The sequence below is a fragment of the Bufo gargarizans genome, chromosome 8, assembly GCF_014858855.1.
Source record: "Bufo gargarizans isolate SCDJY-AF-19 chromosome 8, ASM1485885v1, whole genome shotgun sequence".
Classification (NCBI taxonomy): domain Eukaryota; kingdom Metazoa; phylum Chordata; class Amphibia; order Anura; family Bufonidae; genus Bufo; species Bufo gargarizans.
The window spans coordinates 17,512,359-17,534,096 of record NC_058087.1 but is presented as its reverse complement, the minus strand read 5'-3'; the positions used below and the strand labels follow the sequence as shown (position 1 = coordinate 17,534,096).

Genomic DNA, 21,738 nt, shown 5'->3' with positions numbered 1-21,738 from the left:
AATCAGCAAAAAACAAAACAAAAAAGTTTTTTTGTGCTACAAAAAAATGCTCTCAGGTTTCTTCCTCCAGGTGCCAGTGTGCTAATATGAATCGGTACCACACTGCCACTCCTTACTAAAACAGGTACAACATATCAGAGGCTGCCTTCCATATGCTAGTTGTTCATTTGCATTCACAGAACATTTGCATAATTGACATTTTTACTCATTTTCTACTTTTATTCTGCATGATTTATACCAGTATGTGTTCCAAATATGACTAAGATGATCTTATTTTTTTCCATATATTTTTAACATCATCTAACAAAATAAAATTTATCGCATTTTGCACCAACCCGAGATGAAGTTTTTCTTTAGCTTAGCACCATATGTTACCATTTCAACAAACTGCTGGGACATAAATACAGAAAAAATAGCAGAAAAGCACAAAAGGCAAGAGCAACCGAAAGGGGAATTTCCATCTTGTGAAGTGGTTGCTTGGTGGCCGACCCCAGGGATGGCTTATCCTGAGAATGCTTCTGTGGTGTTCCGTGTTTCCGTTCCGCAAGAAGATAGAAACTGTTCTATCTTTTTGCAGAACGGACGTATCACGGACCCCATTCAAGTGGATTGGTCTGCGATCTGCATGCAGCTGCCCCACAGTCGGTGCCGCAGCACGGGCACGGAGCCCTTACATTCGTGTCAAAGAGGCCTTAGGCTCAGTTACGGGTTAAAAACACTGAACAGGTGCATATCTTTTCATGATATCTTATCTGAGAGTAGGATTCGCTTCTGATTTTGGCTCACCATACACTAACTGCTGGAATTAATTGACCAGATAACTGAAGTGTGAACTCAGCCTCACAGGTCAATGTTAGCGTCAGGTATAATGTATAGATGCAGCCAAGCTAAACTTGACTCTGATAACACATGGCACGGTGTTATCTTGGTTATCTCGTGAGAAAAGCCATTGAAATCCATTGAAAAGTTAGTTATCTTTTTCTTGCCTTTCTTTACTTAAAGCGCTAACCATCAAGTTTAGCTCGGCTGCATCTGTACTAAACCGTTGCAGTGGCCCAAGATTCTAATATAGTGGGAAAGAGCTGTCTCATTTTACACCGTCTGCTGCTTCCACATGGATTGATAGATAACCTTTTGTTAGCCACTGATACAAGTGGAGAGGGTGTCAACAGTAAGTTTGTGTGGACGTCACTGTTTATTATTTCCTTCTTCTGATCCGTCAGAAGAACAACCCCCAAAAAAACGTATCCTGTCTTTTGAGCATCCGCCTTCACACGGTCAGTATTTGTGTTTAGTACCCACTCCTGCTTTTGACTTCCAAATCATGATCAAAATCTGAAGTAAAATACTGACCGTGTGAGATAGAGGCCTCGTGCTCAATTTGCATGAGTTTTGGCCATTTGCCTCTGAAATCAGTTTTATTCAGATGGAAAAGAAGTCCTGCATGAAGTACTTTAATGATCTCTATCACACGGTATTTGGTCAGTTTTTGAGGAGAAAAAATAGTGGCCCACAGAGTGGGGAGGGTAGCAACAGCAAGAGGCATCAACATAGTGGCCCAGTCACAGAGTGGTGAGGGTGGCAACAGCATGAGGAGTCAACATAGTGGCCCAGTCACAGAGTGGTGAGGGTGGCAACAGCATGAGGAGTCAACATAGTGGCCCAGTCACAGAGTGGTGAGGGTGGCAACAGCGAGAAGAGTCGACACAGTGGCCCAGTCACAGATGGGGAGAGTTGCAACAGAAAGAACAGTCAACATATTGGCCCAGTCACAGAGTGGTGAGGGTGACAACTGCATGCGGAGTCAACATTGTGGTCCAGTCAAAGAATGGGGAGGTGGGGACAGCAACAGTGGCAGTAACAGCACAAAATGGTGGCAGTAGGAGAAGATAGCAGCAGAGGCAGCAGATGTGTGGCATCAGGTGTGTGGCAGCATCAGAATAGTGGCTGAAGAATGTGTCCAAAAAGTAACTGGCCATTTTTCACAATGATCTAGCGCTGTATTTCTGTAGTGATGAGATCAGGGGCGTAACGATCGCGGTGCGACCGCGGGGTGGAGGCGATATATGGGCGTGGCTGGAGGCGGAACATGGGTGGGGCCTGTAAGGGGGCCCTTTATCTATTTTGCCCGGGGGCCCTGAGGGTTCTCAGTCCGCCCCTGCACACAGGCACGTCTTCTGAACGTTGCCAGCCCCGCCCCCCAGAGCGCTGCGCAACCACGCAGGGGAGAAGAAGGAGCCAGGGCCCTCACCTCAGTCCGTGTCTGGCTGCCGCCCACAGACAGACAGTGGTGCCCGACCAGAGAATATAAGCCCAAGTTGTGTGTCACTGCTGCCACCCTGCCCAGTGCCCACTCCAGTATACCCTGTATTGTCATGTCACTCACTGTGCATGTTAACCCTGTACTGTTAGTCACAGTACAGGGTTAATATGCACAGTGATGTCACATACAGTACAGCCAGACTAGGGTTAATATGCAATGTGACATCACAGTACAGGGTTAATATGCACTGTGACATCTCAGTATAGCCAGGGTTAATGCAAAGTGTTAATATGCACTGTGAATATAAGCCCTGTACTGTGTTGACAACAAGCCCCCTCCATGTATCTTTTTGGGAGAGTCGGAGAAACGCTGTATCTCTGCCTCTCCCATAGAGATGAATGGAGGGGGCTTGCCGCTCTGAAGCCTAGCAGAGCCAGCGTTCTGGGCGCTGGGCAGCAGATCGGGGCACACCCCCCCAATCAGACATCTTATCTCCTATCCTTTGGATAGAGAATATCTTGTGTTCGTGGGGGCCTCATTTTCGAGTTTCGCCTAAGGCCTCACAAAGTCTAGAGCTGCCTCTGGTCATCCCTCTGCCGAATGGTGATAATGCGGCTGTCTCTATGCAAGTAACTCAGTATACATCTGGCCATTTGCACAAGGAAAACTGAGGGACTCCCTGCCTCCATCTCCATAGCATACTGCCATGGTCTGTCGGGGTCATTTGCCTGGTCTTCCTCATTCCCCTCGAGCTCCTTATGCTCCTCCTGCTCCTACTTTTCCTCTCCTGGTGCTTGGGGCGATAAAACACCTATTTCTGTATACAATTCCTGGGCACTACTGCCCTCCTCCTCGTCCTCATCCTCCTCCTCATCCTCCTCCTCTGTCAGTTAAGCCCCTACAGGGCTCAGGTGGCCGTTAAATGTAGACTCCACGTTTCCTGTCCCCCTGGCCAGCCAGACTTATCAGCATCTGTTTCAGGATGTCAAAGAGTGGAATGACATCATCCATCCTGTAGTCCTGGTGACTGACAAATAAAGTGACCCCCTCAAAGGGCCTGAGCAAACAGCAGGTGTCACGCAAAAGCTGCCACTGGCTAATGTCGAAGTTACACAGGGGAGTACTCCTGTCTGCATGCATCATCAAGAAATCGTTCATTGCCTTCTTCTGCTCATATAGTTGGTCCAACATGTGAAGGGTGGAGTTCCAACGTGTGGAAACATTGTATATGAAGTGATGTTGAGGAATAATATTGTGCCTTTGCAGCCTCAAGGAGGGCATGTGTTTCACCGTAAGAGTGGCTGAAGTGCATGCACGGTTTCCTGGCCATTTTCAAGATGTCTTGCTTTTGGGTGGAAGACTTCAGAAACTGTGTTACAACCAGATTAAAGATGTGCGCCATGCCCTCCTTGACACAGCACCGACAGAATGTTCTCGGTGACCATGGTTCTGATCTTCAGTTGGCGAGGAGACAGCCAGCCAGCATTTGATTTGTTGGCTGAATACATGGAGCAGTTACTCATTTTTCCCAGGCCACTTTATGGTGACGCTGAATGTGTTGACGCAGGTGCGTGGTGCCAACATTGGGACCCTGGCCGTGCTTCACTTTCTGCCCACAGATCCTACATACGGGCGCGCTGATGTCCTCCGGTGACTTCATAAAAAATTCTCACACCAGTGAATATGGTATTTTGCCCCCACCACTGTGTAATGACTGGCTGCCACTGCGTCTATGAAGCCATGCACTGCTAGTTGTTTATGGACAGGTAGGCTCCTGAGTAGCAGACGGTCAACCCTGGGCACGTTTCGCTTCAGATCTCTCATAGCTACCACCCTGCTGGCTCATGGCCACGCTTGCACCCTGCTAGCTCAGCCGCACACTGCCACCCAGCTACTGTCTCATGGGTAAGCTGGCACCCTCACACCCTGATGATGGGGGTGAGGGTGGCACGTGTGATCATCCACTACTGTCTGCTCATCACTTATGTCACACTCACCAGTCTCATAGCCGCATCCCTTACCCCTTGCAACAACTGCTCCCACACGATTGTCATCATCGTTACTTGCACGCCTACAGGAGGAAGCAGCAGACCACTCCTCCAAATCTGGGCTGGGAAGTAGCTGCTGACTGTCCTCAAAAATATCCTCCTTGTTGAAAAACAGAGCATAGCTGGCGGCATACATCACTTGCCTGGCAGAAGGAGCAGCAAAGTACATGAAATTACAAAAGTAGATCCAGGTGCTGGTTTGCAGAATATTTTTCGTGGGACAACCCCTGTAAAAGAAAAAACGTTGCTCCAGTTCTCTCGGAGGCTCACATGACAGCATTCAAATCCAATAATTCAAATCACTGCCATTGTCGATACCCTTCAGAATTCCCCAGTGCCATGTGGCTGGACTGTGGCCTGGTTCACCATGAGAAGCTGCCATGTCTATAATAAAGTGTCTCAATACAAACACATATTCAAAAATGGCCAAGACTAAAAGGCACAGTCCTGGTATTCTGGAGGTCAACAGGAATTAATTCCCATTGTCTGACTTACATTATTATTACCCAAAAGGACAGTGATCTATTAGATAAATGCTAGGAAATAATTGCTTTTCAAACGCACAGGCTACAAATACCAGTTTAGAACTGGTACCACAAGCAACTCACGTGGCTACTGGCTAACCCTGATAACAACAGATGCACTCAGAGGCTCGGACTGGCCCACGGAGAGCAGATGAACCCCCCTGTCTGGCCATAAGCCATGTTGGGCCCCTAGTCCCCCACACTTAGATACATTGCATACAGTATGTCAACCGGTCTATATCCATAGAAAAACGGAGTACATTATCCAACAAACTACCCGGTGTATTATACATATATCAGGCTGAGATGACTTATAGGAGAAGACGCAGGATGGCCAGTGTCCTTTTTCTCCATGGACGCCGCAGGGGCCCCCATAATCAATCATTTTGCAGCATCTTGCTGCTGCCGTTTAAGCATGTGTTGCTGGCTCATATAGCTAGGAGGACCCTAGTGCAAGGCAAGAGCCAGTCAGCAGGATACTGACAGAACAGTCTGAGGCACTGACTAGGCAGCGGGCTACTGCAAAAAAAAAAAAAGCATTTGACACAGTTGTTGGAATTTGGGAACGTTGGTCAGGTGACATTTGCATTGGACCCCTAAAGTGAATTTTTAGGCTCTAGGCACCCCAGCCCGACACCGTCCAAACAACACTGGGCAGTATGGACACCCCAGTTATGTTCCGCTATGAAATACTTGCAGGTGCCTCCTAGTTCTCATTCCATCTTAATATACATCCTTGGCTTTTACCGGCGGGCTTAAAACCCTACGGGCTCCCCCATCTGAAATCCGTCTAAATCCTGTCATTATATTTGCCAGAGAAAGGTCAGCAAAAGAAGCCAGCGAGTTGTTAATTAAACACTTTTCTCAGCAACTCTGTCAAAATGAGGAGACAATAATGAGAAGCGACGTAACAAGCGCAGAAATTCTGGTTTTCAGCACCAGTGGAGACATTTCTCCTGTCATCGGAGTGGTGTCCTGTATGTACAATGGTAATAGATAATGAAATGTGGTAAGAATCCAAACTGGACTGTAATAGATTTGCTTTTACTACACTTTTCTCAACCTCCTTTATTTTCTCATCAACATCGAATCCGCAAAGGGTATTTATGTTTTAGCTACCAAATGTTCCCGGGGGATGGCGCAGTACAGTGAAATGTGCACCTCTGGTAAATTTTTCCATAGATTTGAGGTCCTCAGAATGCCGTGGTTTCATATACTTAGCTCCAAATCCCTTACATAGGCATCCATGATACATGATAAAATTGTGGCTAATGCTAAATCAACTGTATGCAGAACCGTTCTAAGCTCCCTCTAGTGGTGGCTGCAGAGAGAAAAAAAAACTGCTAAAGCTGACCATTTAGGGTGGGTTCAAATATGCGTTGTGTATTCTGTTATACTGTTATATAACTGAATTTAAGGAAGGAATGTAAAAAAGGAAACCTGCAGAGCAGGGATGCCCAACCTGTGACCCCCCAGCTGTTGCAAAACTACAACTCCCAGTATGCCTGGACAGCCTACGGCTATTAGGGCATGCTGGGAATTGTAGTTTTGCAACAGCTGGATGGCCGCAGATTAAACATCCCTGCTTTAGAGGCATTCTGTCGACATTTGATCTGTCGACAGGACTTTTTTTTCTGTCTTATTTAACGGAGCAAGTTGGAACCGTTATTTGTGCCCATAGAACTCTATTAGTATGGATCAAAACAGAATACTTCTGAAGGGTTCCGTTATGCATTCCGTCCTTAAATTCCGTTATATTCCGTTATAACCCTGTTATATGGAATGGTATAACGGAATATAGAATGCATATGTGAACCCACCCTAACTCTTGTAAGACTTAATTGGCTTTTCCCATTTTGTAAAGTGATGGCATATCACTAGGATCGGTGGGGCCCAACCTTTGGGACCCCGTCCAACTATTCACAGTTTTTTCCTGCATAGTGGCCTAGGCATTTGCTGTGCAGGCAACTGCAGCATAGCAATGGGACTGGCTGCAGTTCCCTTTCGGCAGAGTGGACTGGTACTGTGCAGGGAAAAGTTTGATACGGTCACAGCAAATCTTTGATGCAGTTCCTTAATTCTCAGGATCAGTGGTGATCGCAGATGTCACTCCACCGCCAATTCAAAAGTGATGGCATATCCTAGCTATATGCCTTCACCTTATAAAATAGGAATTTCACTTCAAAAGTTTTCTCTCTCTCTCTCTTTTAAAGAAGACACTCCATAGTCTGCAGTTTTCTTAAAGGGGTTATCCAGGCTTTATTAACATTTTATTTTACCAGAAAATCGCTGAAAGTCACCCTGTAATCCCCTCCCGCCATTGGTCCTCGGTCACTACCAATTTCTGATTATTTGGCTGGAGCTATGAGATCCTGTGCCTGCAGGTGACTACTCCAGCCAACCATAATGGATGCAGCAACCCTGACACTATAACGCATCACAGCAGAAAAAGTCTCCTCTGAATGCTTCTTTATGATAAATGTTGACCATTAAAAATGATGCTATGTGAACGTGGCCAGTCATGTGGAGGAGCTGAATGTCTAGGTCTCTTCTGAGCCAAACACTGACAGTGATGGTTAAGTTCAATGGAGAGAAAAACTGCAGTTACGGGTAGTACGTAGGGGTGCTGGGGCAGCTAGTGCCATGAAATGCTCACCTCGGTCAGTTGTGCAAGAGGCACAACACTCCTACAGGCTCTGAAGGGTGGCCTTGGTAGGCTTCTTGATGCTTGTTCTCCGGTCCGTGATCAGGCCTGATGCAGGGAGGATAGCTGAATATGCAATGGATGGGGGCGCAGCCATAAGACAAGGCACCAAATGATCTATAAAAATGCTGCTTATTGTAGGCAGAACTATTTGTTTTAGGACCACACAAGCCTCTTTGTCAGGTTAAATACAGGAATTGTATTGAACCTGATGAAGGGACCCGTCTGGCCCTGAAACGTTTTGTTCTGCCTACAATAAACATTTTTATAGATCCTTTGGTGCCTTGGATCACAGCATCACCGCCATCCACAGCATATTCAGATGAAGGTTATATTGGTAGTTTAGCAGATGTTTGGCCACTGATGTCTATTTAAAGGGAACCCGTCAGCCTGTTTTTGCCTTCCAAACCAACCGGAATACCTTTATGGTATCATGATCTGGTTCCTGATGGTGTCCTTATCTTCATTGTCTGACTTCTGAATGCACTAAAAATGATCTTCATTCCTCACTCCTGTAATATGCTAATGAGTCATTGCAAACCAAGGAGGCCGGCAACTACTGCCTTAAAGCTGAGACACCGGAGCCTATACCGGGCGAACGGAGCGGCGCCCAGGCATACTAGTAAGTGCAGGGGGACCCCTGGGCGCTGCTCTGCCCACAGGTATAGTTAGTTTTTAGTTTGTATACGAGTGAAAGGTCCTCTTTAATGAAAGTGAAATCTCATTTGAGCCAGACCTTACTGATTCCTGGACAGTAAATGATATGTCATGTCTACTGAGGACACAGCACATCGATATTGTGGATTGAATAACATTTACAGCCTATATATATATTTATATTTATAGAATACAGATGAAAACCTGAAATGCATAACTAGACTAAACTAGAATACCTTCATCTGATCTTCCTTTAAAAGACAATTTCCTTCTTCGAAGTTTGCAGTTCTCTCCTTCATATTCAGCATCTGTTTGTGATCTTAGGAGCGCAGCCTGGGTAATGAAGCATACACGTTAATGACCCATAGATACAACTATCTTATCTGAGCAAAGCATGTTATGGTACCAATAAACCCGTTTTATGCATGAGCAGAGTGGAAGATGGGAGTGGTAGTTTTGGTCCTAAGGTTGGTAGTAGTGCTCACAGTGGCCACCTTCCCCCCCCCCCCCCCGCTCTTGCTCAGCCTGGGCCTGTGCAGTGACTGGAGGGCATACCCTTTCTTGCCTTGGGGCACACCCTAGTCTTGGGGCTCCTGTCTGGTGGTGATTTAGGAGCCCTTCATGTGAAGTGTTTTGGCAGGGTGCCAGTGGCTGGCAGATGATGGAAGAGTCAGTAACCAGGCCAGTTGATATCAATAAATAAGTCTCTTTTTAGTAAAGTGTAGAATAGGAGTAGTAGTACATCCAACAGTAATAAGTCTTAGTTTCAAGTAGTTTGCAGAGCAATTCTTCTCCAACAGCATTGTATGGATAGCAGCAATGATGGGGATTGTAGTACTCCTCTCTGTCTCTCTCTGCAGCACCTTGGGCCTGAAATGAAGTTCCTTGTAAATGTTTCTGTAATTCCCGGGCTGAGGGGAGTAGATTTAAGTTAGGGCTGCTCAAACTGTCTCAAAGCGTGGAAGGAAATGCTAGCAATGTTCCCTCTCACAGCAGCAAAATATCTCTCTGTCATAAATGAATTAATAAGGATAGCCACAGCACTCTTCAGTTTATGCAAAAATGTTGTATTCTTTTCATTCCATCAGCAGCATACAATGCGTCGTTTCGACTCAAAGAAGTCTTTATCAGGGCTTAATAAAGACTTCTTTAAGTCGAAACGTTGCATTGCATGCTGCTGATAGAATGAAAACTGAATAAAACTGAAGAGTGCTGTGGATATCCTTATTAATTTGCTATCTGAAGGGATCTCTAGCCTGGACCTTTTCTCCGTGGGCACCACTGTTTGGACCTGATTCTTAGGTACCGGGACCATTGGTATGTTTTATCCCATGATGGGATTTGTAGTGCTGCTTACTATTTTGTATCATTCTCTGTCATAAATGTACACAATACCTTACTGACTGACTTGCAGATTCTGGACCTTCTGATTTCTCTTTCTCTCTGAAGCACTTTTGTTGATAAAGTTGCTTCCTCGGCCATACATTGTGTCAGAGATGAAGTTTCTCTGAGCTTTGGCCTAGCTCTGAGGAGCTTGCACAAGTAGGAGGTCCTCCTTCTTCCTCAGCTAGACTCTTACTACACACTAACATGGGGGTGGACCCAAGTCTATCTCCTAACAACCTAAAGGGATAAGCCAAGGTGTTAACCCTAAACTGTCCATACAGTGCTATTAAGTAAACAAATACAGTAAATCCTAACAATTCCATCAGCAACATAACATTACAACAATTTAACCTTTGCAGTGACTCTTTTTTTTTTTACGGCTTTTTATATTTTTAGGGCTAAACTATGTGGGTATCTATGACCATAGGACATAATATCCTGCATCCTCCTTACATAATCACCCACAACACACAGGCTAGACTTGATTTTCTGTTGGTTTGACAATATCATCCAACATCACAGTTGCATGGCTTCTTTCTCCACTTTCTACAGTGCAGCATGGGTCAAGCCTTTTCTAGCAAATCAAAATATGAGATCAATATCCAAGCTCCAACGCCAAGTTGAAGTATATTCAAGATATATTTAAAGATAGTGTTCTAGTAATACTAATAGTAACACATAATAAATATAGAAACGATACACACCTTTGAGATTTCATCTCTTAAATTAAAAGTCAACTCCAGATTTGTGAGAAACTGATCTGAAAATTCTGGATACATATCCAAAACTTCCAAAAGGTCATCTCTTTGGATTTTGTGCATATCACAATATGTCAGAGCTCGTACATCAGCATTTGATTTTCCAGGTTTGGCGTAAAGGTGGACCATCTCTCCAAAAATATCGTTCTTTCCTGAGGGGAAAAAACAAGTCTTTTAAAATAAAATATATCACCCCCTCAGACGGCAGCTATTATGTGAGCCGAAACACAGCTCATTAATATAAAGACTATTCATTCAGCTCCAATGTGATAAATAGTTCTCATGCATAAATTGGATGCATATATACCATAATGCTTAGTAAAAAGACAAGAAAAATAAAGAATATGTAATATGAAATACCACTAGTCTACCAAGAAATTCCAATAAACAACTGGAACAATAGGGATGGCCACTGGGCCACCAGGATGAATAACGTACAGAATAACCAAGCATGTAGTCTACGTCACCACATCAGCTAGTAGGCTACTTTATGTTTCAGTCATAAAACAGCTACACAGACACCAAGATGCCCAGTAGAAATTCTCTTACTGAAACACCCCCGTCTATATGCCCTGTTAGGCCATAAGAACTTCATAGATGGGGTTCCTTGCTCAGGACTTCCCTCTATGAGCCAGAACAGGGAGCCACACTATATGTATGGCTCCTGTTCTGCAGACCACCATGTAATACTACATTTCCCCTACAGTGACTATGGCCTCCACCTGCAAAATCAGTTGTTGCCCAGTGTGCCATAATTGGGACAAGGGCTTATCAGCTGATTCCCCTGGGGTTTGCATTCTTAAAGGGGTTTCCTCTGATGAGACAATCACAGTAACTCAATAAAATAATCCTACAATGACATATCCCTAGATCAAAAGCAAGTTCCACCAAATCACTGGAGCAATACAGTCTACTTGGTCCTGATTGGAGAGTGAGTGGACAAGGAGGTCCATGGTTGTAGACTAAATGAAAATTGGATACTAAATCACTGCATGTAAGGAAATAGACACTGGTGGGCAGATTCCTCAAGACTGACGTTTCATAGTCCACTGGAAAGTCCATTGGAGCAAGATGCACAACATGTATTAAGAGGCACAGGCCTCTTACTAAATTTGGCTAATTTTATGGTAGTCTGTGCATCAAGGTATCGAGTTTATGTCACCCAGAAACCAACATTTGTGGAAATTCCCTGTCTGTTTGAAGTCAGCATGAATCTGTCCCTGGACATTGGGTTAGGAATAAATTCAGAAAAAGACTTGTATGATCCAATGCCTTGATGAAGCGCATTATGCGCGAAATGCGTTGCTGGAGGAAGCCATGGAGGTTTTAATATGCTAAATTAAAAGTTATGTTACTGTCAAGGCGCTGGATCATACAAGTCTTTTCCTATATCAGCTATGAGCTGACGTAGATTTGAAATATAATTTCCACCACGTTCTGGTGGAGGGCTGTGCCCCTCCTGTTACGCCCCTACCACTTTTATCATCTTATGGTGGTGGTGCATCATAAATTATGACTTTCTTACTCCATAAAACTGGCATTGCAGCATTGATGGATCTGGCCCTACATATATAAATCCGTTGATTGTAACCAACTGCTTGATCCACCCTTGCTTTCCACATTGACAGGTACAACTTAGGGGTCAACTACTTTTTTTAAACTTTTAGTTTATTGAAATGGGCTGTTCAGTAGTCTACCCTCACCTGATTCAATTGTGCAGAAATAGGAGAGATAAAGCAGAACATATTAAACTGTGGCACAGAATGATGGTGCTCTGTGGACCAGGAGCCGTAATCTAATGGTCCACATGATCGTCCTACAGCGAACCTTGCTCAAAATTTGCTCAAAAATCTAAAAATAACAATACTGCTTTTCATTGGATCTACAGGGAACCCAGAAGATCTTACCTAAAATTGCCACTACTATGTCATCTTTCAGAATCTCAATAGAGCCCCTTGACAAAAAATACAACGCCGTGAGCACATCTCCTGAGTGAACGAGAGTATCTCCGGGGGGCGCATGTGTGGTTTTAAACTTCATAGCCAAGGCTCGTAGACATCCTTTACTCGCTCCGTTGAATGCCTTGCAGTTCTGTAGCAATGTTTGATTGAGATGCAGGCAAATATCTGCTTGCAGGCATTCTGGGAATCCCTTGAGTACCTGGGAATACATAAATTGTAGAAGAGCAATAACTTGATGGATTAGAAAGACATACAACACCAGGAAACAACCAGTGACGGGACACTTAGGGGTAAAATAGCCGATTTTCCCATTGGTCAACTAGTATAACTTTCATAAGTATGCAGGGGAACATCTCCACATGTTGGCAGAATTCGGACAATTCATGTGGTGCACAATTTTTGGAGTGATTAGTGGTACAGTTTATATACATAAGTATATTTTCTATGGTGCAGTTTGTCTCCCTTGAGAACAAAGAACTGGACTGTTGAATTTCAACATGCCCAATTCTTTTTTCCCCGATATAAATCAAACAGAAGTTAGCTGGACACACATTGCACATTAAGAAAGTCATTTGGACTCCTTAGTCTATTGTGTACGACCACCTTTATGTTAAAGGGCCTGCCTCCTGACCCTTACTTAGTTGCCAGGACCCTGAGGACTCTCTCGGTTTCTGCTCATACAATGTTCAAGAACCCTAGGCATTAACCTTTGATGTGTCCGCTAGACGGCTACATATGTCCCCAGTTCATGTTCACTCCATACAAAAATAATAGGTGAGCACAAATCCATATATTTGGAATCAGGGTCTAGTCCCAGTTCACATGTAGAGTAGAGTAACGGAATGTTCCAGTAAGCTCATATGCCTGGTAGGACTAACCAGTACCTCGACCAGGATATATGTTGAAAGTCACCAGGTCTCCTTCACAGTCTTGAACTGAAACAAAGTAAATTTTGCTCTCCTCTCTTCAGCCACTGAAAGGCTTCTATGACACAGGTCACTTGTCTCCTCCACGTTCCCAATCCTCGACAAGTATAACTGAGGAAAATCAAATGTAGTTTGCTCTATTGTAGGGGGCAAAAAAGGTGTCTGACTGCCAGGAAAGGTTAAAAACCATACATTTATTTGCCCTACTCATAAACTTCTTGTATAAAACAGCTTATCATAAAAGCATGTCGGCTCTACGCAATTTGCCCAACCCAGGGTTTCGTCCTCTCATGGCTTCTTTCGAGGCATGACCATACTGGAATTTTGTGAGTAGGACAAATAAGTGTATGGTTTTTAACCTTTTAACCCTACTTTCACACTAGCATTTCTATTTTCCAGTATTGAGATCTGTCATAGGATCTCAATACAGGAGAAAATTCATTGCCAATGGGAACAAAACATAACTGAACAGAACGGAGTGCACCAGAATGCTTTCCTTTCCGTTTGGTTGCGTTCCCATACCGGAAAGCAAACCGCAGCAAGCTGCGGTTTTCTTTCCGTCACAGCATGCAGAGCAAAACGGCATGACACACAATGCAAGTCAATGGGGGACGGATCAGTTTTCTCTGACACAATAGAAAATAGATCCATCCTCCATTGACTTTCAATAGCGTTCATGACGGATCTGTCTTGGGTATGTTAAAGATAATACAACCGGATCCCTTCATGACAGATGCAGATGGTTGTATTATCAGTAACGGAAGTGTTTTTGCTGATCCCTGCCAGATCCAGCAAAAAAGCTAGTGTGAAAGTAGCCTACCAGTCTACACTATCTCTCTCTACAATAGAGCAGACTACATTTGTTTTTTCTTGGTTAGGGCGCCTTCACACATTGGAGATTTTGTTGTAGAATTTTCTGCACCTGAAAATCTGTTCCATTCATTTGAATGTGGCGGCAAGCACATGGATTTCTGCAAGCCCCATTCAGGTGAATAGAACTAATTTGGCATGGAAAATCCTGCAACAAAAGCTGCCTGGTGTGAAGGTGTCCTTATACCTGTGGAGGATTGGGAACATGGAGGAGATAAGTGTGCTGAATAGTGCTGAGTGAATCGAACTCCACGAAGTGGAATTCGATCAGAATTTCAGGGAAAATTTGATTCGCCGTGAAGCTGAATCTCCTTATGCTTCGTAGTAACGAAATAATTTTTGGAATGGTGGTAAAAAAAAAAAAAAATCATACCTACTTCATCTGTTTGAGTGCAAAGAGCTGGCTGCCACCATCTTGATGACGTCATAACGGGCCACGCTAGACCTTCAATCAAGATGGCGGCAGCGGTGATCAAAAGGATGAGGTAAGTCAAATTTTATTAATTTTTAATTTTTATATGTTACGCACTAATATCAATGTCAGATGCCCCGATCAGCAATGAACGCGGGGTGAGCAATGACCGGGAGCGGCGCACCCACTACTTACAAAGAAATGCGCTGTGTGATGAAGTAATTCATCACAAAGCGAATTCTTTTTATTTTGAAACAGCCAAATCAAATTTTTCAATACTTCACCCCTCATTAGTGCAGAACCATTAATACCTGTGTCAGAGAGGCCTTTCAGTGGCTGAAGGGAGGAGAGCAATGTCCATGCGTTCATTTTCCTTCTCCCCTGCTTTTCCACACTTGACCTCTGTGTCTTTACTGTAGAAGTCTTGACAATTACTATTTATCGGGTTTTATATATGGGTCAATAAAAAAAAAACTCCAGCTGAGAGGCACTGTTCCCTTTGATCAGTGATTGTGCGTACAAGAGACAGGGTTGCCAACCTGAATCATTATTTTTTCTTGGCCAACTTATCCAAAATTCAAAAACGGCTAAAGTTTTTGACTGACAAACTGAAAAACCATAATAAAATAAAGATGATAAAGGTTTTAAGCAATATATGTCTATAGCACAATATATGAGTTCATTATCAACATTCAGTAATCTCAAAAATCACTGAATCACCATCAGTCTCCAAAAAAAAAAAAAAATTGGATGCAACAATTTTTTTTAAGATACTAGAAAATAGTCTTATTTTTATAGACTATCCAGGAATTTGCAGACAGTTGTCAAAACTGCTGACAACCAGAAATCAGGGGACTGGCAAGAATATGCCACACAAACCCTTCTCTTCAGTTTATATTATATTTCTAATAAAGCACAAGAGTGAGGAGGTCTGGCTTTATTACCCTCCAGTTGTATTTTCTGTAATGGACAAGTAGTCTGAAAATATTTGCATAATTGCATTGAAAACATTGTAGCCAAAAAAGTATAAATTAATTACATTAAAGGTAATGTCCCATGAAGAATATTCTACATTTTCCAAACCAGCACCTGAATCTGAATATTTTGGTAATGGCATATAATTAAAAATGTAGTATGGCCACTGAGTTATTCAATAAAAGTTATCTGTATTGCGCCACCTGCTGTTTGTTATTTTTCTTATTTCTCTGTCCTTCTCAGTAACAGGTGGTCGCACATGCTCAGTTCCATCCTTCAACTGCCACCAACTGGATCTATCGTTAGAAGCTGTGGCAGTTACATGGTGAGAGCTGCAGCAGAAAGGACACATCCCCTAAAAAATAACACACCCCCTGAGAAAGGACATGCCTCCTGACCTGCCAGCCCGAAATAAATTTAGCAGCACACTTGGAGCAATAAATGGGGAGATCTGAGAGATTGTCATGTACAATATGATGTCTGATTTTCATTTTTAACCCATAAAGTCTAACTTACACATAGCTATTGACCGAAACAATCCAACAAGGGAGGCCACCATACACATTACATGATCGGCTAAACCCGCCAAAATTGTCAGGTTCAGCCAACATAGATCTAATGTGTTTGACTTTAGGGTTTCTCTGCATTTAGGCTTTTAAAGGACCACGTAGGAAATACAATTCTATAGTAACTCAGCACAAACTGGATAAAAGACTTATTTAAAATTTTACAAAGTCTCTCTATTCATAAATTTTACAAGATGCGTTTTCATATTTGATGAAGTTCATTTTAGGCACTGTGACCCCCACCATGGAAGAATCTATATATACCGATGATAAATAAAACATATTTTACTTCTACTGGTTCAGCGTCAGATATTTCTAAAACCCAAAGACTCCGCTTTCCACTAAAGTGTCCATTTGAGAATCACTGAGAATGAAATGCATGTAACCAAATCAACGCTGCTGATGGATTTTCCTAGTGCCGACCCAGAATGCAGTTCATGAGCTCACGATTTCAGACACACACCCCGAGGGCAACTTCCATTGAAAGCAAATTAAGCCAAGACTGTTTTTGGAATATAAGAAGGAACTGGAGCATCTGGAAGAAAAACCCATAAACAACCAACTCTATGCAAATGTTGCCTTTGTCAGATGTGAGCCCATAGTGAACCAATGATCTCAAATGTGAGTCCTGATGGGCCTTGCTACTGCTGGACCCAGTTGTGGTAGACGGGCTGTGGGCATTCATTTTAATGGGGCCACAAAAGATGTGGACAGCAGAACCTGTGCTGTCCGCATCCGTAGTTCCATTCCACGGCCCCGCAAAACAGATAGAGCATGTCTTATTCTTGTCGGCGAACAAGAAAAGGGATTTATGTCATAGGGCTCGCCATGTGCGGTCCCTAAAATATGGAACGTACATGGCCGGTATCTGTGTTTTGCGGATCTGCAATTTGCAGACCGCAAAACACTTACGGACGTCTGAATGGACCCTAATATGCAAAAAAATATCCACACACCCACCGCCATAAAACCCAAACGTAAATTAGACAACTTATGCCTCCTTTGGGTAAATAGGGGCCTATGGACACCTGTGAAACATGCAATGGGGACTTACCTTATATCTATACAGCAAATGGCTACTGCAAAATGCAAATGGAAGCAACTGCAATGTATAATCTAGTTATTTCAAATTCACTCTAAGCAAGTCCATCATCATAGACCAAAACGAAGATTTTTTTTTTTTAAGTACATAGTTTAAAGAAAAATGCCCTAATTGAAAAGACAGTAGCCTCCTAAAAATTAAGTCCTAATAAGATCTAAATGGAGATCTATATTTCTTGGGTTAATAAAAGTCCCAGTATGAGGTCGCTCCTATCAGGGCATTTCCTTCAATTTATTCTGTAATGGGCACATCATTGGGTAACTAAGGGTCCAGGGTATGAATCCTCCTCATGGGCACTTAGCAACTCATCAAAAACACACAGAATGAGCTTGTGACAGCCAAAAAGGGTGTGTGATGAGGGTGGAGAGGGAGTGGGGCCAACAGCCCGGTACAGTTATCCTCTTTTAAGCCAGTTTTCTAGAGTAAAAGAACACTGAAATATTTTCCAGCCAGGGGCATCAATACAGGCACACGGACTGACGGATGTTGTACCTAATTTATGACGAGGAATATGAATTAGGCGCAGCCTACGGCTGCACCGGTCCATGATAAATCTGCCCTACTGTTACTATGTTGCAATATATCCCTCTGACTATCTTTGATTATCCCTCCTTCTTTCCAAATTTCACCTCATTTATCCCTCCCCCCCTCTCCCATCCATCCCATCCATCCCATCCCCTGTCATAAGAATTTTAAGAATTTTGCTAAAAAAAATTAGTCTGATAAAAAAAAAAACATTTACATTTTTCCCTCTTTATTTCACAACTTCCACAATCTGGGAGAAACATTACCTATGGGCATCACTTTTCTGGGCAATACTTTCATTGAAGCCATAATTATTCCATCTCCCTGAAATATAAATTTTAAGTGCCTGACTGGTCCAGAAACCACATTATCAAACTCCTGCTAGACATAAGGAAAGTTCACCCTTCTGAATGGATCGAACAGATTTGTAACCTTTAGACAGTCTCACTAGAGACCAGCCAACTTCAGAGCTATAAGAAGATACAACCCTGCCGGGCTATACTTTAAAATAAGTTTATTCCTGGTTTTATAGAAATACGTTCACTAGGGAACAGGCAACTATTGGCAGGCAGTCAAACAGGGAATTCATCATTATTTATAGAAAACTTCCAGAGACCACCCAACGATAGCCACATGTTGAGGTAATAGCAGGTGATATTAAAATAAAAAAGAATGTCACTATGAATGTGAGGAGTTTGGAAGAAAGACGTAACAGTGAATAATATTAACATCGGTGCTCATATACCAGCCTCTCACTGCTGACTTCCTGTAGGATGGAACAGCTGTCACAGAGCTGTTTTCTGGCCCAATGCTGTCATGCAGCCTACGCTTCAAAGCTAAGTTGATTAAGAGTGTGGTCAAGAGGAAGCGAGTTTTAAAATCTTAAGTTTTGCAAATATTAGTGGTGATTTTTTTTTTGTTAAATGCAATCATGTCATTATTCATGTTACGGCATTGGGCGTGGAACCACTGTTTCAACCTACATATTTGATTTTAGGCTACTCCTAAGGGCATTATACTGGCATACCCCTGGTATCCACCCTTTAAACCCTGTACAGGGATCTGGATGTTTCTGCAGAGGAACCACAAGGCCTCTACCTCCTGGAGTAGTCTTTGTATGATTGACAGCTGACCCACGGAGTCACGAGACACCTGTGCAGGGGTCAGGTAAAATAGTAGTCAGGGACAGCCTGAGTGAGGTCAGGGCAGGCAGAGTACATGCTATACCATAAATAGTCTGAGGTCATGACTGGCAGAAAAGTGTGAATATGGAGATCAGGCACAGGTCAGGTCACACAGCAGAGGGTAAAAATTTGGAAAACAGGCTGAAAGTCAGTAAACAGGCAGGCAATAGAACAGCACACCTTTGCAGGATACTAACAAGCTAGGAAACCTATTGCTCAGGCAGGTGCCTTCAGTACCCTATGGCAGCAAGCAATAGGCTGAAGCATATTAGGGAGCTGGCCTTTTAAGAGTCGGAGTAGCGGTGTGTGCCCCACGGGCAGAGGAGGAGAGGCCTTGCCAGCAGCTAGCAGGCAGGCGACAGCTTGCATGGAGAACCACAGGAAAGAGGAGAGCAGTGAATAGGTCCATCCACACCATTGGATAAGCAGTTAAGCAGTGTTGATCCCGGGCCTCTGTAACAATTGGTTGTTTATCCTTTTTATTATAAATTTCTAAGAATTAATAGAAACTAGGACACCTTCCTAGCTTTGATTCATATTACCAAACACCCTCTGACTTGTCTTCAAGAAGTTCTAGTTATAAATGGCTACCCTCATCTTCAAACTGTACCCCATTCCAAATCAATATATTGAAGATCAAATTGCATTTTCCAAAATATATAATTTTCCAGACAATGGGTACATATGTGCACCATAATAGGCAAGCTGTTCTGGTAAGGGTACTTTCACACTAGCGTTTTTCTTTTCCGGCGCTGAGTTCCATCCTAGAGGCTCAAATCCGGAAAAGAACTGATCAGTTTTATCCTAATGCATTCTGAATGGAGAGTCAGTCCTTCAGGATGCATCAGGATGTCTTCTGTTCAGTCTTTTTGACTGATCAGGCTTTTCAGAAAAACGTAGCATGCAGTATTTTTACCTCCGGCCAAAAAGCCTGAACACTTTGACTGAACGCCTGATCAGGCTTTTTTCCCATTGACTTGCATTAACGCCGGATCCGGCCCCGTGTGTTCAGTCAAACCGGATCCGGCTTTTGCATGTTAAACCCCAAAAATGTGAAAAAAAGTTAAAGTCCATAAATGGCGGATCCGTTTTTTCCAATGCATTTTTCCATTGTGATCGAAAGCCTGATCAGGATTCAAATGTAATCTGTTTTCACACGTTTTTCCGGATCCGGCGGGCAGTTCCGGTGTCGGAATTGAACGCCGGATTAAAACAACGCTAGTGTGAAAGTAGCCTAATGTTGGTAACAATGGACTTAAAGAAGACCTGTCACACAAAAATGCAATGCAATTGCCTTAGGGGTCCATTCCCTTAGGGTCCATTCACACGTCCGTTGTTTCTTTCCTGATCTGTTCCGTTTTTTGCGGAACAGATCAGGACCAGTTCTGGACCCATTCATTTTCAATGGGTCCTGAAAAAAATCGGACAACACAATGTGTGCTGTCCGTTTCCGTTGTTCCGTTCCGCATGTCCGATTAAATATAAAACTTGTCCTATTCTTTTCCGCAAAAATCGGATCCTGCTACAATACAAAGTCAATGGTTCCGCAAAAAACGGATGACATTCGTATGTCATTACGTATGTCATCCGTTTTATGCGGAATCCGTTCCTGGAAATTAAATCCTGCCCACAGAAATCACTTATTCACTTTAAAAAAAAATTTTTTTAAAGAAATCCAAACAACTTTATTTGCTTTGTGAAATTTATATATGTTTACATTTCTTGCGGGTCCGCAAAAAACGGATGACATACAGATGACATACGGAAACATTTTCAGGAACAACGGATCCGCCAAAAACGGACTGAAATTCGGGATATAGAAAAATACTGACGTGTGAATGTAGCCTTTGAGTGATTTTACTGTGTTTCAGCACCAGGCCAGAGTTACTGTGCACTCCCCGTCAGATTGTCATCACCATTGACTCTCAGCTTCTATAGCTCACCAGCTAATACACTATGAAGATACTAATTCCTGTAATTTGTGTATAAGCTTCTGAGTTGGTCTTACTGTTTTTGAGTACTGATTAATGCCATCTAGTCCTGTTCCAGCCTGTTGGTTCAGTTCTGGTTCTTGTTTTCGAGTTGTATTATAAGGTTATTTTTAAGTACTGATTGGTTCTGTCCCCTTTAATTTTGTCTCTTTTGTGTCTCTGAGTGATCTTAGAGACACATCTCAGGACATCCGTGATGCACACCGGGAGAGACTGAGGTGTATAACTCTGGTTACACATACACATTAGGGGGGACTCCACTTGGAAGTTTATCCTTGGTAGGATGTAAGTATTGATTTGCCCTATCTTCTGTACACTCTGGGGTGTTGGTCATGTGTTATAACGTGGTAGACTGCCATGTTTATAGCATGGGTGACCAGATCCCTACCCCTAGGCTAGTGATGTTTATTTACTTTTAATTTTTCTGCATGTGATTTGTCAATGTTATCTTATATTTAATTACACTTAGTAAATATATTTTTTCACTTAGCCTGTATAAGCATATTCCTTCACAAATAGTCAAATTCACATTTGAAAACACAAGTATCCCTCACTTACCTACCCCTAACCACAGACTCTTCTGAAGCTATCTCCAACCTAAAAATCTTCATGCTGAGCAGAGAGTACCGATGTGAAGCAAAGGATTGCTTAGATTCTCTATCTTTGTTTTGGCACTATCAAGTCTATTCAGGTCTTAAAGGATCTTTCCATGTTCTAGATGTTGATGACCTAGCCTCAGGATAAGTTATCAAGATCAAAAGGGAAAAGGTCCGACACTTGGCACCCCCACTGACCAGCTGTTCAGTGCCGGAAAAAACACAATGGACTAAGCTGGAAGCAGAAAGCTCTGTCCACTGTGTAGTGGCCGTGGCGGTTTCCTGCAGCT

At 43.1% G+C, this 21,738-nt stretch overlaps 1 protein-coding gene across 1 annotated transcript in view; it reads right to left on the bottom strand.

Moving 5' to 3' along the window:
• The window catches only part of KCNH7 (potassium voltage-gated channel subfamily H member 7), a 369,362-nt gene that overhangs the window by 17,187 nt on the left and 330,437 nt on the right, over positions 1-21,738 (bottom strand). Inside the window, exons 10-12 of the mRNA XM_044303361.1 lie at positions 12,248-12,500; positions 10,287-10,492; positions 8,433-8,529 (exon numbers count right to left, since the gene is read on the bottom strand). Of these exons, the coding sequence (XP_044159296.1) occupies positions 8,433-8,529; positions 10,287-10,492; positions 12,248-12,500 (556 nt within the window). The remainder of the gene's footprint in view (positions 1-8,432; positions 8,530-10,286; positions 10,493-12,247; positions 12,501-21,738) is intronic.